General features: G+C 41.2%; 1 protein-coding gene across 3 annotated transcripts in view; it reads right to left on the bottom strand.

Annotated features, from left to right (window-relative positions):
• CAMK2A (calcium/calmodulin dependent protein kinase II alpha) overlaps positions 1-22,402 on the bottom strand; it is a 173,310-nt gene that overhangs the window by 130,570 nt on the left and 20,338 nt on the right. For all 3 annotated transcript variants that reach the window (XM_060765445.2, XM_060765443.2, XM_060765444.2), the window contains exon 2: positions 15,287-15,381. In XM_060765445.2, the coding sequence (XP_060621428.1) occupies positions 15,287-15,381 (95 nt within the window). The remainder of the gene's footprint in view (positions 1-15,286; positions 15,382-22,402) is intronic.

The following is a 22,402-nucleotide window of genomic DNA, read 5'->3' as shown; positions in this document are numbered from 1 at the left end:
GCATCAGCTGCGACTGTACCTCAAGAAGCCTGACTTGGCTATGGTGGTCCATGCCTTGCTTACATCCAGCTTGGAAACTACAACTGGAACAAAAGTTAGCAGCCAGGCTTCTAACTGGAGTCAATTACAGTGAGCACATTATGCCCCTATTAAAGCAGCTCCACTGGCTGCTGAGAAGTTTCCGGTCCCAATTCAAGGTGCAAGTTATGACCTACAAAACCCTAAATGGTTTGGGCCCTGCCTTTCTTTGTGGTCACATCTTCCCCTATGAACCAGTGCAGGCTCTAAGATCCACCGAGGAGGCCTTCTTCTCGCTTCCACCACTGTCACAGGCATGGCTGGTGGAGACGATTGAGAGGGCCTTGTCGATGGTGACCCCTCAACTTTGGAACACCTTCCCCCAGGGAGACTTCCCCACACTGTCCTCCTTTTGTCCCCACACTGTCCTCCTTTTGCAGGGGTCTGAAAACCTGGATGTTACAGCAAACATTTCAGAACAACTAGTTCCTAGTTATAAATGCCCAGTCCCTAAGTTGCCAGATAGTTGAATCATAGAATCATAGAGTTGGAAGAGACTTCATGGGCCATCCAGTCCAACCCTCTGCAAAGAAGCAGGAAAATAGCATTCAAAGCATACCTGACAGATGGCCATCCAGCCTCTGCTTAAAAGCCTCCAAAGAAGGAGCCTCCACCACACTCCAGGGCAGAGAGTTCCATTGCTGAACAGCTCTCACAGTCAGGAAGTTCAGATGGAATCTCCATGTTCAGATGAAATCTGTTCTCTGTTCTCTGCACCTCATCCAATTCCCCAGTCCTATGGTATGCTGTTTTGCGCTATCCCATGCCCAACCCTTTTATAACCTGGTCACACCCATTTTAGTAATTCTGGTCATTGGATTTTGTTGAATATTGTCTGATGGATCTTCAATGCTGCTGTTTTATTATTTTATGTTTAATTGTGTTCTATCTGGATTGTTGTATTTTGTGGTGCTCTTATTTTAGTGGAGTTTTTATTTTAATGGATTGTTTTGGGGTTTTTTTGTCTGTTAGACTTTCTGTCCTATATGTAAACCATGCCAAGTCCCTTCAAGGAAATGGTGGCAGGGTATAACAATAAAGTAGTAGTAGTTGTTGTTATTATTATTATTATTACTATTATTATTATTATTACCCTCCTTCCTTTGTATCATCTGTTAGTCCTTGTGGTTTACTTGTTTGTTTTGAATGACATTCTCTTAGCAACATTCTCTTATGATTAGTACTACTTAGTCAATAACCTTTCAGGTACTATTCCCCTTTTGAAAGGCAAGTGTAAAAGATGAAAACCCAACAATTACTCAGGAAGTTTAAGAGAGTATTGTTAAGAAAATCCTACAGATTAAACAGAACTGACTTTAATAAATGTTTTGTAGAATGATCTGTCATGGTAACTGTGGTTACTAATATTGCCAGGCCCTACCCTGTAAGATATCACCCTCTCAGATTTCCAGTCTAATATCTTAGAGAATGAAATGATGCTGACATGGAACCCTGCAGAAGATATTTCCATCCAAGTCCAGTTTGGCAGTTAAAGGATGATGGCTGTTTCACTTCTAGTGTATCCCGTATTAGTCTTACTGGACAAATAAATGAATAAACATTTCTCTTACTGTGTGCAATCGCTTTCTGTACTGTCACAAAAAAGGTAATGTCTTCACTAGCCCTAAAACTGATACATGACTGATTCACCTTGACTCATAGAAGGAGCTGTAAAAAGATTTAGTGTAACAAAAAGATAAAAATATAGGACTTGACTTCTAAAAGTGTCCCTTTTCTTTTTGCTAGACAAAAAAAAAATGATTCATTCATATCATCCAACAGTACTGATGTGTCAAGCACAATCCAGATAAATCCTTGGGTTTTCCACTTTCTCAGTTACTTTTAAAACACTGCAGTTTCACCCATTGCTCCTATAGTAAAGGTAAAGGTCTCCCCCTGACATTAAGTCCAGTCGTGTCTGACTCTGGGAGTTAGTGGTCATCTCCATTTCTAAGTCAAAGAGCCTGCATTGTCCATAGACACCTCCAAGATCATGTGGCCACCATGACTGCATGGAGCACCATTACTTTCCCAAAAGAGCGGTACCTATTGATCTACTCACATTTGCATGCTTTTGAACTGCTAGGTTGGCAGAAGCTGAAGCTAACAGTGGGAGCTCACACAACTCCCCGGATTCAAATCTGTGACCTTTTGATAAGCAAGTTCAGCAGCTCAGCAGTTTAACCCACTGCACCACCGAGTCTCCTACGCCCTTGGCTTACTTGAATTGCTACAAACTGAGTTCAAACCACAAAAGTAATTTGTGCTCATTTAACTCAGTAAGAGGTAACAAAGAGTTAGTATTTAATCCTTCCCAATAGAATCAGGCAAAAGTAAACTGCTGTCATATCTTGTGCATTCTTCTTAATGATAAAGTTTAATAATAATAATAATCATCATCATCATCATCATCATCTTTATTTATAACCTGCTACCCCATGTGAATTCTGATGTTGCTTGGACAATTATTTATCTATGAAACATCAGTGGTCACATTCATTCTCTCTCTCCATCACTCCCCCTCTCCTGTGGTCGTATGCTAGTGCTCACTTATTATAAGGAAAGCACTTGAATATGTCTGTACATTTTAAAAATCGAAAAGCAAATTGTGAAAGGAAACAGTAAGGGGAGCTTTATACAGCCTGCCATTATGTCCTATAGCAAGATCTGTGCTTAGCTGGAGGAGGGGGGTGGGAAAAGGCAGAGGGAATCCCTCTTTCTTGAAACAAAAGCTGCTGCCACTGTGAAACATTGCAGGACAGCAGGGAACCGCCAGCTTATGAATGCATAAAGCCTGTGATTTCAGTGTATGGTACGTGCGGTTGGGAACAATGGCCTCCAAGTTTGATGGCAAATGAATAATGGAACAACGTGGGGGAGTTTGGTTTTTTAAAGTAGTCCAGCTAATTTAAAAATCATGTTTCTTTTCTCAGTATACCCCTTTGACCTGAAAGGAAGGGAAAGTGTCTTCTCTCAACGGTGACTTTCTTGATGCCTCTCTAAAACACAAACACACTCTTTTCTCCTAGCATATTAGAAGGGTTTAGGACTCACTAATCAGTGGATGCCAAACGGATGCCAGTTGTCAATGAAGCATCTTGAGGATGAGGCCACTGAACTCTGGTTCTAACTGATGTTGTGTTCCACAGAATTGTGGAGAGAAAAGCATGGGGTTACCCAGACTGTCTTGACACCATCACCAGCTCTTTAATAAGAGCCCCCCTTCTTGTTCAATCAGCCTATGAAGACTGGAGAGAAGTGTAAGCAAAACATAAGCAAAATATATCTGGCCCATTCATGCTACACAGCTAGAGTGCTGGGATTTCATTTTAACTGCCATGGCAACATGTCTTGGGATTGGTTTTTAAGGCCATTTGGACTTCTCATCTGGAGATCTTTTTTAGTGCCTCTGATCAAACTCCAAATCTCACAATTCTACAGGATGCAACAATAGAATGGAATAATAGCACTATAATATACTTCCTTGTCTTACCAAGGGAGAAAATTGGAAACATCCATGTTTTGTGTATTGTCGAAGGCTTTCATGGCTGGAATCACTAGGTTCTTGTGGGTTTTTTTGGGCTATAGGGCCATGTTCTAGAGGCATTTCTCCTGACATTTCGCCTGCATCTATGGCAAGCATCCTCAGAGGTAGTGAGGTCTGTTGGAATTAGGACAATGGGTTTATATATCTGTGGAATGGCTGGGGTGGGGCAAAGAGCTCCATGTTTTGGTTTTAAACACACCTTTTCCCATCACATCTAAATCCAGGGAACTTAGAACTATTTAGTGTGAAGAACTTAGGCCCTAAAATATGATTTTAGATGCTGGCCTTAAATATTGATCCTTGCCTAATTACAGTTCTTTTGAGTGCAGATATCATAAAACACCCCAGAAGTGAATGCTTCAATTCAATTTTTTTCTGTATTAAGATGGAGAGTAAATTTGCAAACATGTGACTTAAAAAGAATTAAGATAGTTGTTTCTTGCTATGTCTGGTCTAAGACTGCAATCCTAAATACATTTATTATAGTTAGGCTACACCCCTAACTATACAGTTGACTTGTCCAATTTTATCAAAGACTAGAAGACCAATGGAGACTTTCTCAACCACACAGAAGCAGTGCTGAGATGTGAAGTATCTGCTATTCTGTGGTTGCTTGGGAATGAGGTAGATCAACAGAGTTTTGTGTGGGAAGTTTTCAGAATGCAGCATTCTATGTTAGGGGTCTTAAATTAGTTCCTTTATTTGCTTATTTTTTACCTTTTGGAGAAATGAATAATGGTATCATGAAGAAACAAAAAAGGGTCTTATGCATTACCAGGCTTTAATTAAGTCCTAGCAGCCTTGTTGAAGGTAAATGCCCATCTTTTGAATTTTCAGAAAACACCCAACAAAATGGTTCCCTCAAGGCAAATGGCAGAAGTACAGGAGGGACCACTTATGCAGATTTCATGTTTCACATACCATGTGCTGTGCACAAGGAAAACTCTTTGAATGAGAACAGCCTCAACTGTTTGGAAACTCAGGACTGCTGTGGGGAGCGCATAGCTCCTCTGTGGAGACCTGTTTGCAATGTTCCATTAGATGACTTCATGCTGTTTTCCTCTTTGTGGACTACAAACAGTTTCCTGTCCATAGGTCACCATTTTCATAAACCAATTGAAAATGGCTTTCATTAGGTAGTCATAAAGTGCAAACTGGCTCTCAGATAATCCGGCGAAATGATGGGAATCATTTTCAGTTGACAAAGAAGAGTTGTGTACACAGATCAGACAGGAAAGTATCTGTCTCTCCAAAGCATAACTGGGAAGTTCATTATTGTCCAAACTTGAGTCAGCTCCACATTTGAGACCTGGTCCCTAGTAACCAGATCTGTTATTAGAAATGCTCTGGGCTAGGCTAGGCAGATGTTTGAAAACTGCCATTTGAATTTCCCAGAATTTTTGAGAGCAATGCTTCACGGGGGCATTGTATAAAATTAAAATGGCAGCTAGACTCGGGTCTTGTCTACAATGGCCAAAAATATCAGACTCACCGCAAATCCACTTGTGTCTGTCCCCATGATGCATGAGAGCTTCTGATGAGTATTCTAGTTTTTCTTGCTACAATTCAACTTTGCCCAGCTTTACGTAATGTTGGGGAATACCCCAGATTTGACAGGAACTTTCAGAGTATCCTGGAGCTTCCCGGCAGTCTGGACAGCTGTATTGGGTCCATTTCAGTCCAGTTCCCCCTCCAGACAGACACTGCAGCCATCGCACTTTTCCTGCACTGATCTTCTGTGTCGCTACCATCATAACCTGCTAACCACAGAACTCTGTCTAAAGGTGACCAGCAAGGAAGGGGATCACCCCTCTTTTTCTAATCAAACAGGCACCCCATTTGGACACTAGCAGACATGGCAGGCAATGGACAACATTATGTGGCTGTCAGGAAGCATCAGCAACACAGAGGACAAGCTGAAAGACCCACAGGTCTGATGTGATTCCAGCCCATCTGGATACCAGCTCTGAATTCAACACGCATGTGCCAAATTCAGGGCTGCTCTGGACCAAGTAACTTGTCTGATATTGACATGTCCTCAGCCATGTGGTGCTGTTGAAAGCACCTGGGGTTGATTAATGGGTGACAGGGGAAAATGTATCAGAGCTTGAAAAAAATAGTTTTCCTCTGCTCACAAAATCTTCTGCCCAGAAAGCATAACCACTGACCATAACAAATGGAGAATGTTGGATGCTTTATTTAAAAAAAACAAAAGAAACATATTCAGCCTCTTGTTAGCAGTCAACCCTGCCAGGGTCCTCAAGTCTCCCCAGGTGCCTCAAAATTCTAGGAGATTATGTAGAGCTTCTCTCTAAATCTGTTTTGGATGCCTGCCCACATTTTTTCTTTAGTGAGAGAATGTTTTTTTGCTATGCTAGTGAATTTCCAATATGGAGAACCTCTGCTTCTTTCTTCATGAAATTCTTTTTATTCTCTGGGAAACTTGGAAAGCCTCTTGCTTACTTCTTCTTCAGTGTATCTTTCCTTGACTTTTCTCTTTCCTCCTTCAAAATACAAAAAGATATATGTGATTTCTTTCCAGTTTATTGCATTTCATCTTAGTGCCCTTGTGCCCATTTCACCTTAGTGCCCTATTTGTATTCTACTGTAATATTTTACTGTTCCCAAGAAGCAGCTGGGAAAGGGATGTGGAGCAAATAGAACTATTTAATTTGTATATTTCATGTGGTGGTCAACTGTTTATGAAACTTTCCCGTGTTCTATTTCTTAGGATAATGCTAAATCAACATTGTAATTTGAGAGTGTAATTTGAGTGTGTTCTGTTATATTCTGTCCATGCTCATTGCTATGCTGTGTACCTAGATCATGCATTAATCTGTTGGTGTCTGAGATTTGTTCTTTACTCTAAAATTATTGCAGTTTGATACCACTTTAAACTGCCAGGGCTCAATACTATGGAACCATGGAAATTGTAATTTGGCGAGGCACCAACATTATTTGGCAGGGAAAGCTAAAGACCTTATAAAACTACAGCTCCTGTGTTTCCATAGGTTTGAGTCATGGCAGTTAAAGTATTGTTAAACTGCATTCATTCTACAGTGTAGATCAGCGGTTCTCAACCTGGGGGTCACGACCCCTCAGGGGGTCGTTCGGCCATTTTCTGGGGGTCGCGAAGCCACATTGGCTGGCCACGCCCCCTCCAAAATGGCGGCCAACCCCCTGAGCCACTGGCACTCCCGCGCGTGAAGCCATCCACCCGTCCCTCACCTCCTTCTGATGGCAAGTGGCTCCGTGGGCGGCTAGGCTGCGTGTGAAGCCATCCGCCTGTCCTTCGCCTCCTTCTGATGGCAGAAGGAGGTGAGGGACGGGCGAGTGGCTCCATGGGCACCCCTCGCCTGTGTCGCTCTCCTTGCGCCAGGCACCCCTCACCTACATCACTCTCCCACCGGCAGGCAGGGGTGCAGAACAGGCAAGGGCTCTTCGTTGCAGGAGAACTATAAATCCCAGCAACTGCATCTCCCAAATGTCAAGGTCTATTTTCCCCAAACTCCACCAGTGTTCACATTGGGGCATATTGAGTATCCATGCCAAGTTTGATCCAGATCCATCATTGTTTGAGTCTGCAATGCTCTCTGGATGCAGGTGAACTACAACACCAAAACTCAAGGTCAGTTCTCACCAAACCCTTCCAGTATTTTTCGTTGGTTGTGGGAGTTCTGTGTGCCAAGTTTGGTCCAATTCGATCATTGGTGGAGTTCAAAATGCTCTTTAATTGTAGGTGAACTATAAATCTCCGCAACTACAACTCCCAAGTGACATAACCAATTTTCCCTCCAACCCCACCAGTATTCAAATTTGGGTATATTGGGTAATGTAAGGTAAAAGTTTTCCCCTGACATTAAGTCCAGTCGTGTCCAATTTCTAGGCCAAAGAGCCGGTGTTGTCCATAGACACCTCCAAGGTCATGTGGCTGACATGACGGCATGGAGCGCTGTAGTTGGGTATTTGTGCCAAATTTAGTCCGGTGAATGAAAATACATCCTGCATTTCAGATTTTTACATTATGATTCATAACAGTAACACAATTACAATTAGGAAGTAGCAATAATAATAATTTTATGATTGGGGGTCACCACAACGTGAGGCACTGTATTAAGGGGTCGCGGCATTAGGAAGGTTGAGAACCACTGGTGTAGATGCATCCTAGGTAATCAACCACACTAGAGTCTTGTTGCACCAGAACTATAATATACATTTGATTAATAGGTAGTTAGAGGTTTTTTGTTGTTGTTAATTGCTGACAATTAACTTCAGCATATTACATTCCTATGATTAAGAGACTTCCGAGATACATTGTGACCACCAGTTCTGCATATTTAAGATTTTGCTTTGAATCAATCCACCTGTAATGTGGTCTTCGGTTTTCCTACAGCCACATCACCTCAAGATAGGTCTAAGTATGGTAGTGAAGTTGATCATTCTGAGAGTTCAGGCTGGATTTGCTCTAAGACCCATTAGCATTATCCAGAACTCTCTTTCAACATCACGTTTCAAATTATTGTGTTCCTGTCAGCATCCTTCACTACTTGGTAGATGATTAGGTAACCCTTTTGACAAGTTCTCCACCTTTCCATGATATTTTAGGAAACAAGAACTGCAAAACACAGCAAGACATCCACAGAGAAATACATGCCACCAAGACTTTTTATGTTTTGGTATCTCTTTCCACACAGTTGAAGCAGAAAGCCGGTAGCATTATATAAATGACAGGCATCTCATGGTAGGTTGGCTCTGTAAAAGCAAATGTAGAAAACACCCCAGTAGGTTTCAGGTGGGAGTTGAGGAGCCTGTGAAAATTACTGAGAAGAAAATAATTGGTGGTGCTTTGGGCCAATCCTTCCTTTTGCATTAAGGAAAAATCCAAAACTGCATTTGAGTGACAGCCACTCACATATAGGCTTCTCTGTTTGCTTACATACCTATTGCTCCTACTCATTGCTTTATAAAGTGTCTTGCCACCTTGGGTACAGAATGCATTACATAAAACTCAATTCAATTTTATATTTTCTACATTGAATACCATCCAGTTATGAAACAGAATATAGTTGTTCCCAACTTGGAGTTCCCTCCTACCAATAAATCTTCCATAGCTGCAAGGCTTTTATTCCCTTGACTTCCAAATCCCCCCAAAGTCACAATGAGAGACATTTCCTTTCTGACAAGTAGCTTGCCTGATATTGACAGAAAACATCAAACTAAGCTACCACAAAAAATGGGTATTGACAGTTTGCAGCTGTGATAATTCCTAAGAGAATTGAGTCGCTGTTTGAGCCTAACGCTCACAAGTTTGTAGAGATGGAAATCATGAATCGAACCTCCTAGGAGCAGCAGTGAAAAAGCCAACTTGCAGGCTGCTGCGCTCTAATATTTATATAGCTCTACAGGGAGCCATGGAACCCTATCAGAATGTATGAAAGCGAGTCATTCCCAGGTTTCCTTTCATATAATTTAGATTGTATTTCAAGGAGATGACTAATGAAGACTTTGGTATTCATCCAGGATGACATGGATGAAATGGTTGTGAGAATGTTCTCTCGGCATATGGGGGCTTACCCTTGTTCTGATAGTGTAAATTGCAGTTACCTGACTCTAATAGGCTGCCTGGTCTTTTCACTTGTCAGCATTTCTCTTGCAGGATTGGCATCCATCTCATACCAGTTCAAAATACTGAGTTTGTACAGCATCCACTTGGATCCTGGATACTATCAAAGTTTTTGAAGCCCATGATCCTGGTGGAATTGCAGAGGAAAAAGCCAGCTCCAGTCCATTGGGAAAGAAACTGCACTGATTCCTAGTTTGGGATATGTCTATAAGTAACTATTCATTTAAACCTCAAATAGATAAATGAAGAGAATGGCTACTTAAAAATATTCTTCTGATGCATCTATTATGCAGACACCGGTGGCGCAGTGGGTTAAAGCACTGAGCTGCTGAGCTTGTTGATCGAAAGGTCGCAGGTTCGATCCCGGGGAGCGGCGTGAGCTTCCGCTGTCAGCCCTAGCTTCTGCCAACCTAGCAGTTCGAAAACATGCAAATGTGAGTAGATCAATAGGTACCGCTCCAGCGGGAAGGTAACGGCGCTCCATGCAGTCATGCTGGCCACATGACCTTGGAGGTGTCTACGGACAACGCTGGCTCTTCGGCTTAGAAATGGAGATGAGCACCACACCCCAGAGTCAGACATGACTGGACTTAATGTCAGGGGACTACCTACCTTTACCTTTAATTAGAAAATTACACAGTGCAAGCAGTCTTAGCTTTCATTGGCAACTTGGTCCTTAATCCCAGCAACAGATTCAGCACCTTGGAGACCTCTTTTGAAGAAACTATAGTGGAGTCACTGACTTAGTAACCGAGAAGTCATCAGTCACCTCTGAAGAGATTTACAAAATGTGAGTCAACACTGACCACTGAATCCAAGGCCAAACCACCTATGGTGCTGTGTTGGACTATCACACCACCCTCCATGTCACTGCTGTCACTCTCTGCTGGACATGAAGCTCTGTCCAATCTCCTAACAGTTGCAAGCACGTTGTTCTGAAATCAGCAGAGATGTCTATGCAACCAGCAATGAGGGAAGCACTGTTTGTTCTTAAGCACTAAAATTACAGTGGGCCTGTGGTATCTGCTGGGGTTTGGTCTCAGAATTAAAAAATCATGGATGCACAAATCCCATCATATTTCAGGCTTTTATATCCCGTCCTATCTCAGCCTCCACAGAGGGACTCAGGACAGCTAATCATATACAGTGGGGTCCCTTTCATTAAATGATAAGATCAAGGTTTGCCTTTTGTTTTGTTTTTTAATTTTTTTAAACTGTAAATGATTGAATCAGTGGACGCAGAGACTGTGGATACAGACAGCTGACTGTATAGCAAGAAATGGATCTGAATATGTATTGCATATTGACCAACTTCTGAAGGCAGTACCCTTGTTTTGCTCCTCTTGGAACTCCAGGGATGTACAGGAATTGAAGTTGGCTGCACAATCAGAAGACCAGCAAGAGCCTCTGTGCAAGTCAGTAGCTGTTATGACTGGGAAGAAAAATGAACCCTCCATCCTTTGTGACAGTTTTGGGTCTCAGAATGTAGCTGCCAAACCTGAATGCATCTGCTTGCATCAAGAACACAGGGAATGAATTATGCAGCTCTGGGAGGGCTACATAAATCTAAGTGTGCATGTTTATATGTGCACTCAAATATGCACACATGGCCATGATCTGAGAAGAGTAAAAGCAACACTCACTGCAATGCACAGCAACACAACAGCTGGGATCTAATGTGGCACGGCACAAATGTACAGAGAACTTCCACTGAACACATGGAACTGTCTGCACATTGGCAAAAAAACAACTGAGAACATTTGCATGATTCCTGATTGAAGATGGCATATTTTGATCTTGGAAGGGAAAACCCTGCACATAATTATGTCAAAAACTGTGTTAGAGGAGGCTATGTAGGAGACTGCCATGGCTTTGTTGGCACAGGTGATGGGATTAAAGATCAAAAAAAGACCACTGTAAGCATCCTACCTTCCTTCATAACAGAGACTGATAATGTTCCTTCACTAATTATCACTTTGTCAAACCCACTCATTTTCTCCCCACTAGAGAGCTGGGTAAATGCAAATTAAAATAGTAAAGGCAAATTAAAAGGAGAGGTAGAACAAAAGGAGAATTTGTTAGGGCTTCTATTTCCCTGTCCTTCCACTGGGGTGAAATAAGCTTCAAGATAAGATAAGTAAATTTGTTTTTTAACCACTGACTCAGAGTTTGTTAACTTTGTTAAAATACTAATGTTCCTGTTGTTACTTGATTGTATTTTGTAATTCTGTCTATGGTTATAAAGACCACCTGCTACTTCTTCTTCTTCCTATTATTATTACTATTATTTATAGTATAGCAATAGAGATAAGTAATTTTAGAAAAGTCCAGAATTCCATCTGCTACATTTTCCATTCTTGATTGGAGAATGTGGTTGCCTATGTGGCAAAGACACTTAATGGCTTCTCCCAGCCTTGTACCCTCTGTATGTATTGGACCACAACTTCTATTCCCCACAGACAGGGAATGGCGGTGGTTGTAGTTGACACATCTGGATAATATCAAGCATGGAGAAGTTGAATTACAGCTGAACTACTTGGCCTCCAGTGCATACGCAAAAACCTTGGTGCATTTGAAGTGCTGATTACCTAAATGAATTAGGAGTCTTCAAACACTTACACAATATGATACTTAGCACAGGTTTAGGGAGGGCCAACCATACCAGAGTGATGTGATGCCCACCACAAGTGGTATATCAAGGGAAACGTTCACAATTAGTCTCTTAGACTGCACATAGTGGTTCCAAATGACCATGCCACTTTTCTTTGCCTTTCCCTAAATGACTCAGCTCTATTAAAGGATTCTCATTATCAGTCCCGAAGGAAGAGTGAACTGTCATTGTAGCAAGACTTTACAAGGAATGGAAAGAAACAGCCATATTGTCTTCACGTGAGGCAGCAAAACTTCTCAAGATAGTCCTGGCACAAGGACACCTGTCTTACATAGTTGCTTTGAGTCTCATTTTTTTGGAGAAAGGTGAGCTATCAACCAAATAACCAAATAAATAAATATCTTACACATTAAATTAGTGGCCTATTCTAAAATGTTGGACTCTATTTAGGCCATCAGTGAACTGAATCAGACTCCTGGCCTATCTACTTTTGTAACATTTGTGGTCAAAGCCTGAAAAAACACAATGTGTTCAGAAAATAATCAAAAATTACAAATGTAGAAGAAACCATCAATATTTGTAAACCAAAGAAAATAATTTTGTCTCCTCCAGTGCTTTGTAGTCCCCTTCTGGGTTCTCTTCAGGGTTGAGAAGGGTGGGATATAAATATGGCAAATAATAAATACATTGTAGCAAGGAGACAGTAAGTCCTTCCCATTGAAAAAAATGGAGAAAAGGAAAGCAGGACTAGGAATTGCAGTGATCTGAGACTATACTTCAGTGTTTCTCAGGCTGTCTGATGTGAGGGAACTGACATTTGTTTACAAATATGCCAAGGGCCAGGAGCCTATTGGCTGCGACTGGTATTTTCTCCTGGAAACTCACTGCAGACTAGCAAACAATGGTTTGTTCACTGGCTCCATCTATGGATCACTACTTTGAGTAACACTGCTGTACATAATCTAACAAAAAAGTCAACTCATACACATTTTTATAAATAATGCAAATGAAAAAAATACATGAACAGCTTGTCTTTAAAAATGTCATTCTAAATAAAAAAAATTCCAACATTCAATTTGTTTCATTTTTTCCATGGAAAAGACCAAGTTTTTAACCACATGTTTCTGTTTCTGTTTATTTTTTCACATCTGTAGTTCTTCCAGCTAAATATTTATGACATTCCCAGAAATGACTCCCAGAAAAACAATTTTATGATAATTTATAGAACTAAATTATTTTTCTTGCACACCCAACGTCAAAAGCACACTTTCCACAAATAAAGGCCTTATTTGTACACCTTTTAATTCAGGCTGCAGTCCGCTACTCTGTAAGCCCCATCAAACTCAGTGAGCTTTACTTCTGTGTAGACGCATATAGGACAGTGATCTCAGAAAGTCTCCTTCTGGAGGTACGTATCTTTTCTAACCTCCTCTCTGGAGAACAACATGTGCAATATTTGTTTTGGGCTTTTTTAAAAGTCATAACTGCTGACCTCTCTGCCCTCCACCTTTTTCTTCTGGATGATCTCTGTGACATAAACCCCAGAGATTCAGCATCAGATCGTTTGTCACTTTGCTTCCTCTGGTGTCCTCGACTGCTTTTCCCATTTCATTGTATTCAATCTCCCTCTCTTTGGCCCTTCTGTCTCCAGACAATAATCCAGAGAGATGCAGCTTTAAGTCCAGGAGACAGCATATTATAAAAGGACATTCAGACACACAAATTTCTAAGATATACGGCATTTACAGTATATATCTCCCCCTGCTTATTTTCCTGTAGTGGGCTAACAAAATCTGTCATATTGTTACCAAACATTTGGATATATTGAGGCTTATGTGATCCTCTTTAAAAATCATTAGAGAAAAGACACCAATAAAAGCTGGCTTTGAACTACAGGCAGCAATAAGCACCAGTGGTTTAAATCTAGGGATATTTCATCAACCCTTGGAGTCAATGCTTTGAATACCCCATATGCTTATGTTTGAGTGCCATATATGTTAATGTTTAAGTTGGCCTCAAAATTATGGATTTCAATATGACTTGTGGATAAGTTGAAGTTGTTCCATGGGAACAGAGAAATACCAGCATTGCCTCAGGGAGCCTGCTGCCTTTGGTTGCCAACACCATTCCCCTCCCCACCCCACCCCCAAACCATTCAAATAGGCCAAAAGCAGTGCATTGATTGAGTAAATAGAGGGGTCAATGCATCTTTTGGATTCTTCCAGGATGGACCAATCTGGTCAGTAAAGAGGTTGGTTCCTTTTTAATAAGAGTTAAAATACAGTACTTATACTCACTATGGATAAGTCGGACCAGGATTTTGGAGTCAATCTTTTTGATTAAAATTTCAAGACCTGAACATGAGTATATAGAGCAGTTCCTGTGATTCAGAAAACATGATCTGAAAGTGGTTACAACTGGAAAAAAGAAACTCTTTAAGGTACTGAAGAAATACATATTTGGGTCGTGTTACTTCATTGACCAGCCCGCAAAGTGGGTTTATTGTACTGCGAGTCCCAGAGCCATCCAGGGACTAGCTGGAGGATTCAGGAAAAATGCAATTGAAAAGAGTAATTTTCTTCAATATTCTGAAAATAATTGTTGCATTTCTGGACCCAAAGCAAAAGTTTGCATATCTGGGCACAGAAGTTGGTGCTAAGTAAGTCATCACCTGGGTCTCTGTTCATCTGCAGAAATGGGGATATCAATCATCTAGCTGCGAGGAGGCTGGGAATGAATTGCAGAGCATTTTACCATAGTTAATATGCTATTTCAGGAATGGCAAGGCTGTGACTCAATAATGATATAGAGGTCTCAACCCATTCAAGAAATTCATTCAGTACAGAGACTCGCCTTTGTCCTATTTTCATCCCTTTTCCAAACCTCATTTGAGTGGCTAAAAAGAGAACCTGGAGGAAAGGGCTATGCACAAGGCCTTTAATGGCCTCAAAAGACATCTTTTTAGACTTAGGTCCTGTGCTGTGGATCTTGGACCAGAAAGAATTAGCAAATGGTTGGTTGGGGATTAGGGAAAGGGGATGATGGATGGCATTTGGGTGGGAAAGTGGCACTCAGAATTCAGGACATTGTGAGATGCTTTCTGGATTATGAGGAGGACCCGGCATTACAGGAGCGGTTGTATTTGCATGGATGGAAACAGAATGGTAATGTAGGTGGGAGCTACAGCTCTCAGAATCAAATTTCTCGTTACCAAGACAACTGGGATTGTTCCTCCCTGGCCCCGCACTATAAAATGACTCCAACATATAAGAAAACATGTCTTTACATCTTTCCTGAAAAGAATGTACGTGTACCAAGTAAACATCACAGCAGCACCAGAAGCAATTAAGACAGAACCAGCTATCCCACATGTTGGTCACAATAGCAGAGAGGTCTAAACCTGTGGGATGTAGACAGGGCAACTTACCACGAGCGGAGAGTTTCTTGGTGTTTATGATCTTGGCAGCATACTCCTGTCCTGACAACACCTTCACACACCTCCTGACAATTGAGAAAGCACCTCTGCAGGAGAGAAGGTGGGAAAACAGAATGAAACAAAGTGTCTGTCACAGATTGGACTGAATAAAGTCATAACCCACATGCTAGGATGTTCAAATAGAAGAAAATTCAAAAGCAGTAAAACACAATAAGCATCCTGCTAGATCAAACCAAAGGTCTTTTTGGATCATTTCAGATCTGCATCAACTATCCCAGAGGCCAAACAGATAGTTCTGTGAGGCCTCCAAGCAGGAGCTGAAGCATATGGCCTCTAGTTTTGGAAGTAGCGTACAGCTATCATAAGTAGAAATAGTGATGCTTCGATGCACTGTTTAAGGGGTTGGATGCACTGACTAATTTTTCCCTTTTTATTGTTAGGGTTGTGTGTTTTCTCTGTCTCTCCTACAAACCTGTCTTGTGTGTTACTTTGCAAGAGCAGTTGATCGATTATACAGTTAAATGGAAACTCTCCTGATTGAGGATAAGGTGTTACATGTTTGCTTTCCTGTCTTCCCTTCTCCTTTGTATCCTCCTTTGCTTTTTGCATTCCCTCACTTGCATAACTTGGTCACCAATCTCTCATACTTCCTCTATTGACTAACCTTCCACTTTTGTAGCACCTCCCCCCCCCCCCCCCGGGATGCTACTTGTACCACTCACAACTTTTGTTGCCCTGTCTTTCCTAATCCCTCCTTCATCTCACTTGATGCCCTTTTGGTTCTGCTCTGATGCCTCTCATGCATTACTCCCTTGCAGAATAAAACCCTCCATGTTTTGACCCACATCTCAGTTTCTGCTGGGGTCAGATATTCACTTTTCCTTAAAACAAAAGACTACAATTTGATCCAAGCAATGACCAAGGCAGGGATCAGGTAGCATGGTTAGAATTTAGGTAAGACCCAGATAGTTGGGTGATATGACAACCCTAGTAGACAGCAGTCTGTACTCTGGCTGAATACTATGCAGGTTCCTGTCAAAAGCAGGCTACCTAGTGCAATGGTGACAAAAAATGCCACTCTCCAGGTGCTGCTGGACCGCAACCCCAGCAGTCTGAAACTGCCTAGCGAAGGAATGCTGAGAACTGTGGCCCAGAAACATCTGGAGGGCTACATTATGCCCGTCTCTGACCCAGTGTGACTTGTGAGTTAAACTCCCCCATCCATCCATGACTCAGAAGGGCTTGCTCCCTGAAGATGGTGAAAAAGCTGTAGTCATATTTAGAAAAAATCGTGATAACACCATGGTAACTGTCATTCTGTACCAATCATGTGAATTGTGTAACTTTCACAAACTGGGCCCCATTAAAGAAATGTGCATGTGCATAATGTGTGCATATGTTGTATAATTTACTTTATGTCCACTTGTCAAATCAAGCTAAAATTGTATTGTTTAGGATAGGAACAGTTGAAGTCTGTACATTTGAAGTCTGTTGGGACCTCTCTCATTGATGGGACTTGGTCACTTTAAAAATACAAGTTGATATTCTGCATTGCAGTTATAGATCTCTAGAGTTGCAGATCTAGGATTTCTCCATATTCAGCATAAACTAAACAGTCTTAATATAAGCCTTTCCTCTCCCAACCCACCTTAATAGCCCACAGTCACATCAGGCAAATGAGATCCATTTAGCTGCTGATTGGGGCACAAGGATGATGGTTTTTCCAGTCACATCTCACCAATGAGCAAGATTGCAACAATCACAATCAGGACCCTTGTGATTTCTTATCACAACCTCATTCATTGGTGGGCGGGGACTGGAAACATCCTCCTCCTCATACTTGTTTAGAGACTGAACAGTCCTCCTTCACTGGGTGTAGCTGCTGCCTGTTAAGGCTTGGAGGGTTAGGTCAGGAGACTTTACTTAATTATGCACATATACCCTATATACTCATGTATAAGTTTAGAGATTTTAGTAAAAAAAATAACCCAAAATGTCTGTGTTGACTTATTCACAAGTAAGTGTAAGTACTGTACCTTAAGTCTTATCAAAAGAGGAATTATCCCTTATCTGAGTAGAGTGGTGAAAGGCAGGAATTTAGTCCATCCCAGGAAAACCTAGACTAACCTAAAAGAAGCACCGATCCCCTTTACTCTTTCCCCTATGGTGCCATATTTGACCTTTCTGAATGCCTGGGCAGGGGAAAGGTGGTGGCAGCCAGAGCATCTGGCCAACTTAGTTGGTATTGGTGATTTTCCCTCTCAAAAGATTGACTCTAACTTTATCCAGAGCTCACGACAAAATTCATAATTTTGATCCCCAAACCTACATGAGTCAACTTATACAATAACTAAGTAGCCAGTGTAGACTATCAGGAAGGTCTTTAAGCATTTCTTTCATTGGGCTAGTACAGCCATAGTACTATACACCCTAATTGCAGAAGTAAATAATTGCTAGTTCACAATGCAGATATGCTTTTCAAGTGGAGGGAGTATATAAAACATGCCACTTATGGGCGTATATGTACATATATATGCACAGCAAGCAGTTAAAATCATGATAGACTTTTCATGCTGACTCATAGGTTAAATGCTAATGTCTTCTATATATCAAAACTGAGGTGGAAATTGAAGTTACGTGTCTTTTTCTCTTTGCCATAGACATCCGTTGTCTCCATCAGAAAAGGCAATGCAGTATCTTGTTAACCTAAGCAGAATCATATATTTGCAGAGAAGAGTGCCCTGCTCACTTGGTTTTGTCAAATTTAGACTTCTCAACTGTGCAATTTTGATTCTGACAAAGCTGGAAAGAGGCATCAGGTAACTTGTGCTGAGCCTCAGGAGGAGAGGCAAAAGAAAGAAATACAATGTCGTGTCAGTGAACAAACTGTGTATGTGCTGCAGGCTTCCAATAATTTCCAGAGAATCCACAAAATTGTAAGTGTTTGGACATGACCCTACTAGCTTTCTTTGTCTCTTCCAGTGGTGTCACTTTATCCCTAGGAGCAGTTTCTCAAGTCTCTCCTGACACGACCAAAACCTTATACCTAGAGGGATTTGGACACAGGAATTGTTTTCACCATATCATCTGCAACTTATCTATTTCTGGTGGGTCTCTGCATTCAAGAATGCAGCATTTCTTGATAGGTATTTTTATTGCTTGCTCCATCTAATCACAAAACTATTTCTGTTATATCTTTTACATCCAGCAATAAACATTAGGCAGAGTGAGGTGTCTGCCTCAGGTGACAGATTTGTGGAATCCTGGAAGAACAGCAAATTGCTAATGATTTAATTTCTTATTATTGTATTTTTACTGCTAGGGGAGGGGGGAAAGAGGTTGGAATTCTCTATTTCATGTAGAAAATGTCTCTGGCCCATTTTAGATATTATGACTTGATTTGGGGAGAGCGGGGGGTGGCATTTGTTATGCTGGGGGGCCTTCCACACAGCCATATAACCTAGAATATCAAGACAGAAAATCCCACAATGTCTGCTTTGAACAGGATTATCTGAGTCCACACTGCCATATATTTCAGTTCAAAGCAGATAATGTGGGGTTGTATTCAGATGTTTGGAAGGAGCCTGGGATAATATCTTGGTTGGATCCTGAAGACTTTTCCTTCTCCCCATCCTTCACCAACCATCCACTGTACCAGCTTTAAAGTTATTGTATCTTTATATCCAGTGGCATTTCTTCCAAATCTGTTTGGCAATAACAGCGATCATAAGCACTTTCTTTTCCAGCAAATATGTGTATAGGAAAGAAGTACAAAAAAGAGCCTCTGTGGCCTTTGAGGCAAATTGTGAATAATTGATTTTCCTGCTGGGGTCGAAGGATGGGGGCAATTTGAGTCTGAATATGAACCTTTAGTCAAATAGGAGAGCAACAGGGTGTGAGGAACAGAAGCGAAGTGTTCATTGAAATCTACATAGCGAAGCAAACCCACACATAAAAGTCCCCTGCTGGAAACCATCATTTGGGAACACATGACAACCAGCCCTGGAAGTGTGAATGGGTTATTTTTATTTTATTGGGGGGGGGGGGGGGAGAGAGACCTTTCTGTAGGAATTAAAGGAAGCTGTAATAACAATGAAGCAGGGACTGGTTCTTGCTGTGTATCTGTGGGAGTGTGAACATGGTTCTTTGCCTGCAAATGGTTTGGACTATTAATATCCCATGCACCCAGAAGGTTGAAGGTTTAGTTTGGAAGAGGGGTAATAAATGTTTCATTATGTCTTAACAGAGGGACCTCCAATCCATTTGCCATCCTAGCTATGCTTGTTCCTGTGCTTTTTGTCTTGATCACATCCTTGAGTTCCCAGAAGCAGGAAAGGGGAATGTGAGAAGCACTCTGTGACAATTTCTCCACAATGGGCTCCAGTACCTGGTTTTGGTGGGAGGGCAGGTGGGTGGAAAGAGAGATTACAGTCATTCTCTGGAGCAAATGTTTAAATGATACATACAGCATGGGAAGCTCTATTTCTGTTCACACCAAAGCGTAGTGCCAGGGCTTGCCTGTTGAAAACATTCACCTGTGAGCAGGTAGGACTAAATGAGACTATGGCCAGCTCTTCACCCCTACACTCTCCTCCCAAATGTCTAAATCTATGGACTTTTCCAATATGGATGTCCTCTGATATAAACCCAAAGCAACCTCAGATATAGAAGGAGGAAGATCTGCAGGCAGAGAAAATCATGGCACGGCAGTCCACGCTCTGGTAACATCCCAAACAGACTACTGTAATGCACTCTTAGAACCACATGGACTATAATAATGGTGGGGTACCACGCCTTGGGTCTTTCAAGCCATTCACTGTATGTGCACCCATTCAAAAGTTTACTGTAAATACTCATGCATGCTTATGTATACAACATCATGTATAAATCAAGGGCAGGTTTGGGGGCTAAAATTATGGATTTTGATATGATTGGTGGATAAGGTGAAAGTCATTCCATGCAGAAGGGGAAGCTGCATCTGGATGCTGCCCATTTCTCCAAGCATTCAAAAAGACCCAAAGTGGCACCACAACAGAGAAAGTGCTTCTTTTGGGTTCTCATTTTAACTCTTGGATTTTGTCAGTCAGATAAGAGATAAGAGTTACAATACAGTGTTTACACTCACTCATGGATAAGTCAACCCAGGCATTTTGGATTTATTTTTTTTTACTAAAATTTCTAGATTAATACATGGGTTTATAGGGCAGAACTTTTCAAACATTTCATGTTGGTGACACACTTTTAGACATATGTCATTTCACAACACAGATATTCAGTTTTACTAGCAAACTGGAGGTTAAGCCAGCTGCTTTTAAGAGATATGGAATACGGACACATACATAAATTGCAATAATGAAATATATGGGGACACAACATATCTGATGAAAACCTTTCATTTGGATTTTAAGAAATATATGTTTTATTGCTTATTTCACAAAGACTCAGATATTTCTCATTACATTCACATACTGCATCTTACACATTAATGTGTTAACACACAGTATGGAAAGCTCTGATATAAGGCAACTGAATTGAGTTACAGAGACCTTTGCACTACATACATGGAAGGCCTGGATTACTGCCAGGTTGATGGAAACATTCAATGAGAGATCAGGAGCAATGAACTATCCATGGCTCCACTTGAGACCTACCTGCTGAATGTCCATACTGGGATGGATTTTCACTACTAATTTGACTAAGGGTGTATCTGTATAGTGAAACCAATGCAGTTTGACACTAACTACCATGGTCTCAATGCTATATAATCATGGGTTCTGTAATTATACAAGGTCTTTAGCCATTTCTGCAACAAAAAAATCATGCTGGTGTCTTAGCAAACTATAAATCCCAGGATTCCATAGCATTGGACCATGGTAGTTAGAGTGCTATCAAATTGCTTTAATTGTCTGAGGGTGTAGATGCACCCTCAGACATTAAGGGGCTTGTCACACTGCACAATTATGATTGCATTTCAGTTCATGTCTGCATCCAATGGAATCCTGCCTGTGCTTTGTATTTTGGTGAGTCATTTTGGGGACAAACACTTTGGATGAGAATTCTAAATGCTCTGCCCCTCTCTAAACTACAAATTCCAGATATCCATAAGATGTTACCAGGTCAACTAAAATGGAGCTAGAATGCTATTGTTGTGTGATGTGAAGCTCCTTAGAATTGGAGCACTGGGTAAAAGGGCCCTAAGACATTTAGCAAAACAAAAGGAAAGCCAAGGAAGAAAATGAACGATCCCTCCAATATGCCCATACCATACTTCTCAAACTTGTAAAGAGTCCTTTTTATGGCTGGAGACTTGTTGCTATGGCAATGAAAATTGTACTAAAAGAGATTCTTGGTGGAAAAGGCCAAGTTTCAGCTCTGCTATGTGGTGTAAAAGGCAAGTGAATGAAAATAAAACTTGTTTGTTTCAGGATTTTAGAGAAATATGGATGTTGTTTACTTACTGTTACAAATGCCAGCCTGGGTTGTGGGAAACTTGGGGGGTTTGATTCATGTGATCATGAATACTTTAAATTTTAGGTTTTAGTTTTTGTACAAAGAAAAGTGAGAACCTTGGATATATAAACAGAATGCTAATATTTGGTGTACAGATAAAGTACTCAGGATTTGGGGGGTTACTTCAATTCCCTGAATTTCTGGAAAGCTTGGTGTCTCAAGGAGTGTTTGAAAAAAGAATTCACCTTCTGAATATTCATTTCTAACTGTGGCTTGCTTATATGTACTTTTCCAGGCTATGGGAATGTCGGACTGTAGGAATTCATATTTCATGTATCTTCAGAACCTCAAATAATGTAACCTCAAATTTGGGGAGGGACAGGATTCACAGTGGCAACCAGAAATGTATCTATCTTGGCTCAGGCTTCAGAGAGGATGCTTGGAACAGTGAAGGCTCTAATGATGGTGGACTCACTCCCTGAGCCATCTCAGGAACCAGCCAAGGAGACAGGCCCTTCTTTTAGGGCTTTCATCAGATGCAGAGAAAGGAAAAGCCCCAAAGGATCATGCCCCTTTTGCCCCCTAACTCTGAAAAATGTTTTCTTGCCAACAGCACATATACTACTATTAAATATTCAATAAATGGACTCAAATCAG

Source organism: Anolis sagrei, chromosome 2 (assembly GCF_037176765.1).
Source record: "Anolis sagrei isolate rAnoSag1 chromosome 2, rAnoSag1.mat, whole genome shotgun sequence".
NCBI classification, from domain to species: Eukaryota; Metazoa; Chordata; class Lepidosauria; order Squamata; family Dactyloidae; genus Anolis; species Anolis sagrei.
The sequence above is the reverse complement of the archived record's forward strand: the minus strand, read 5'-3'. Positions and strand labels throughout refer to the sequence as shown.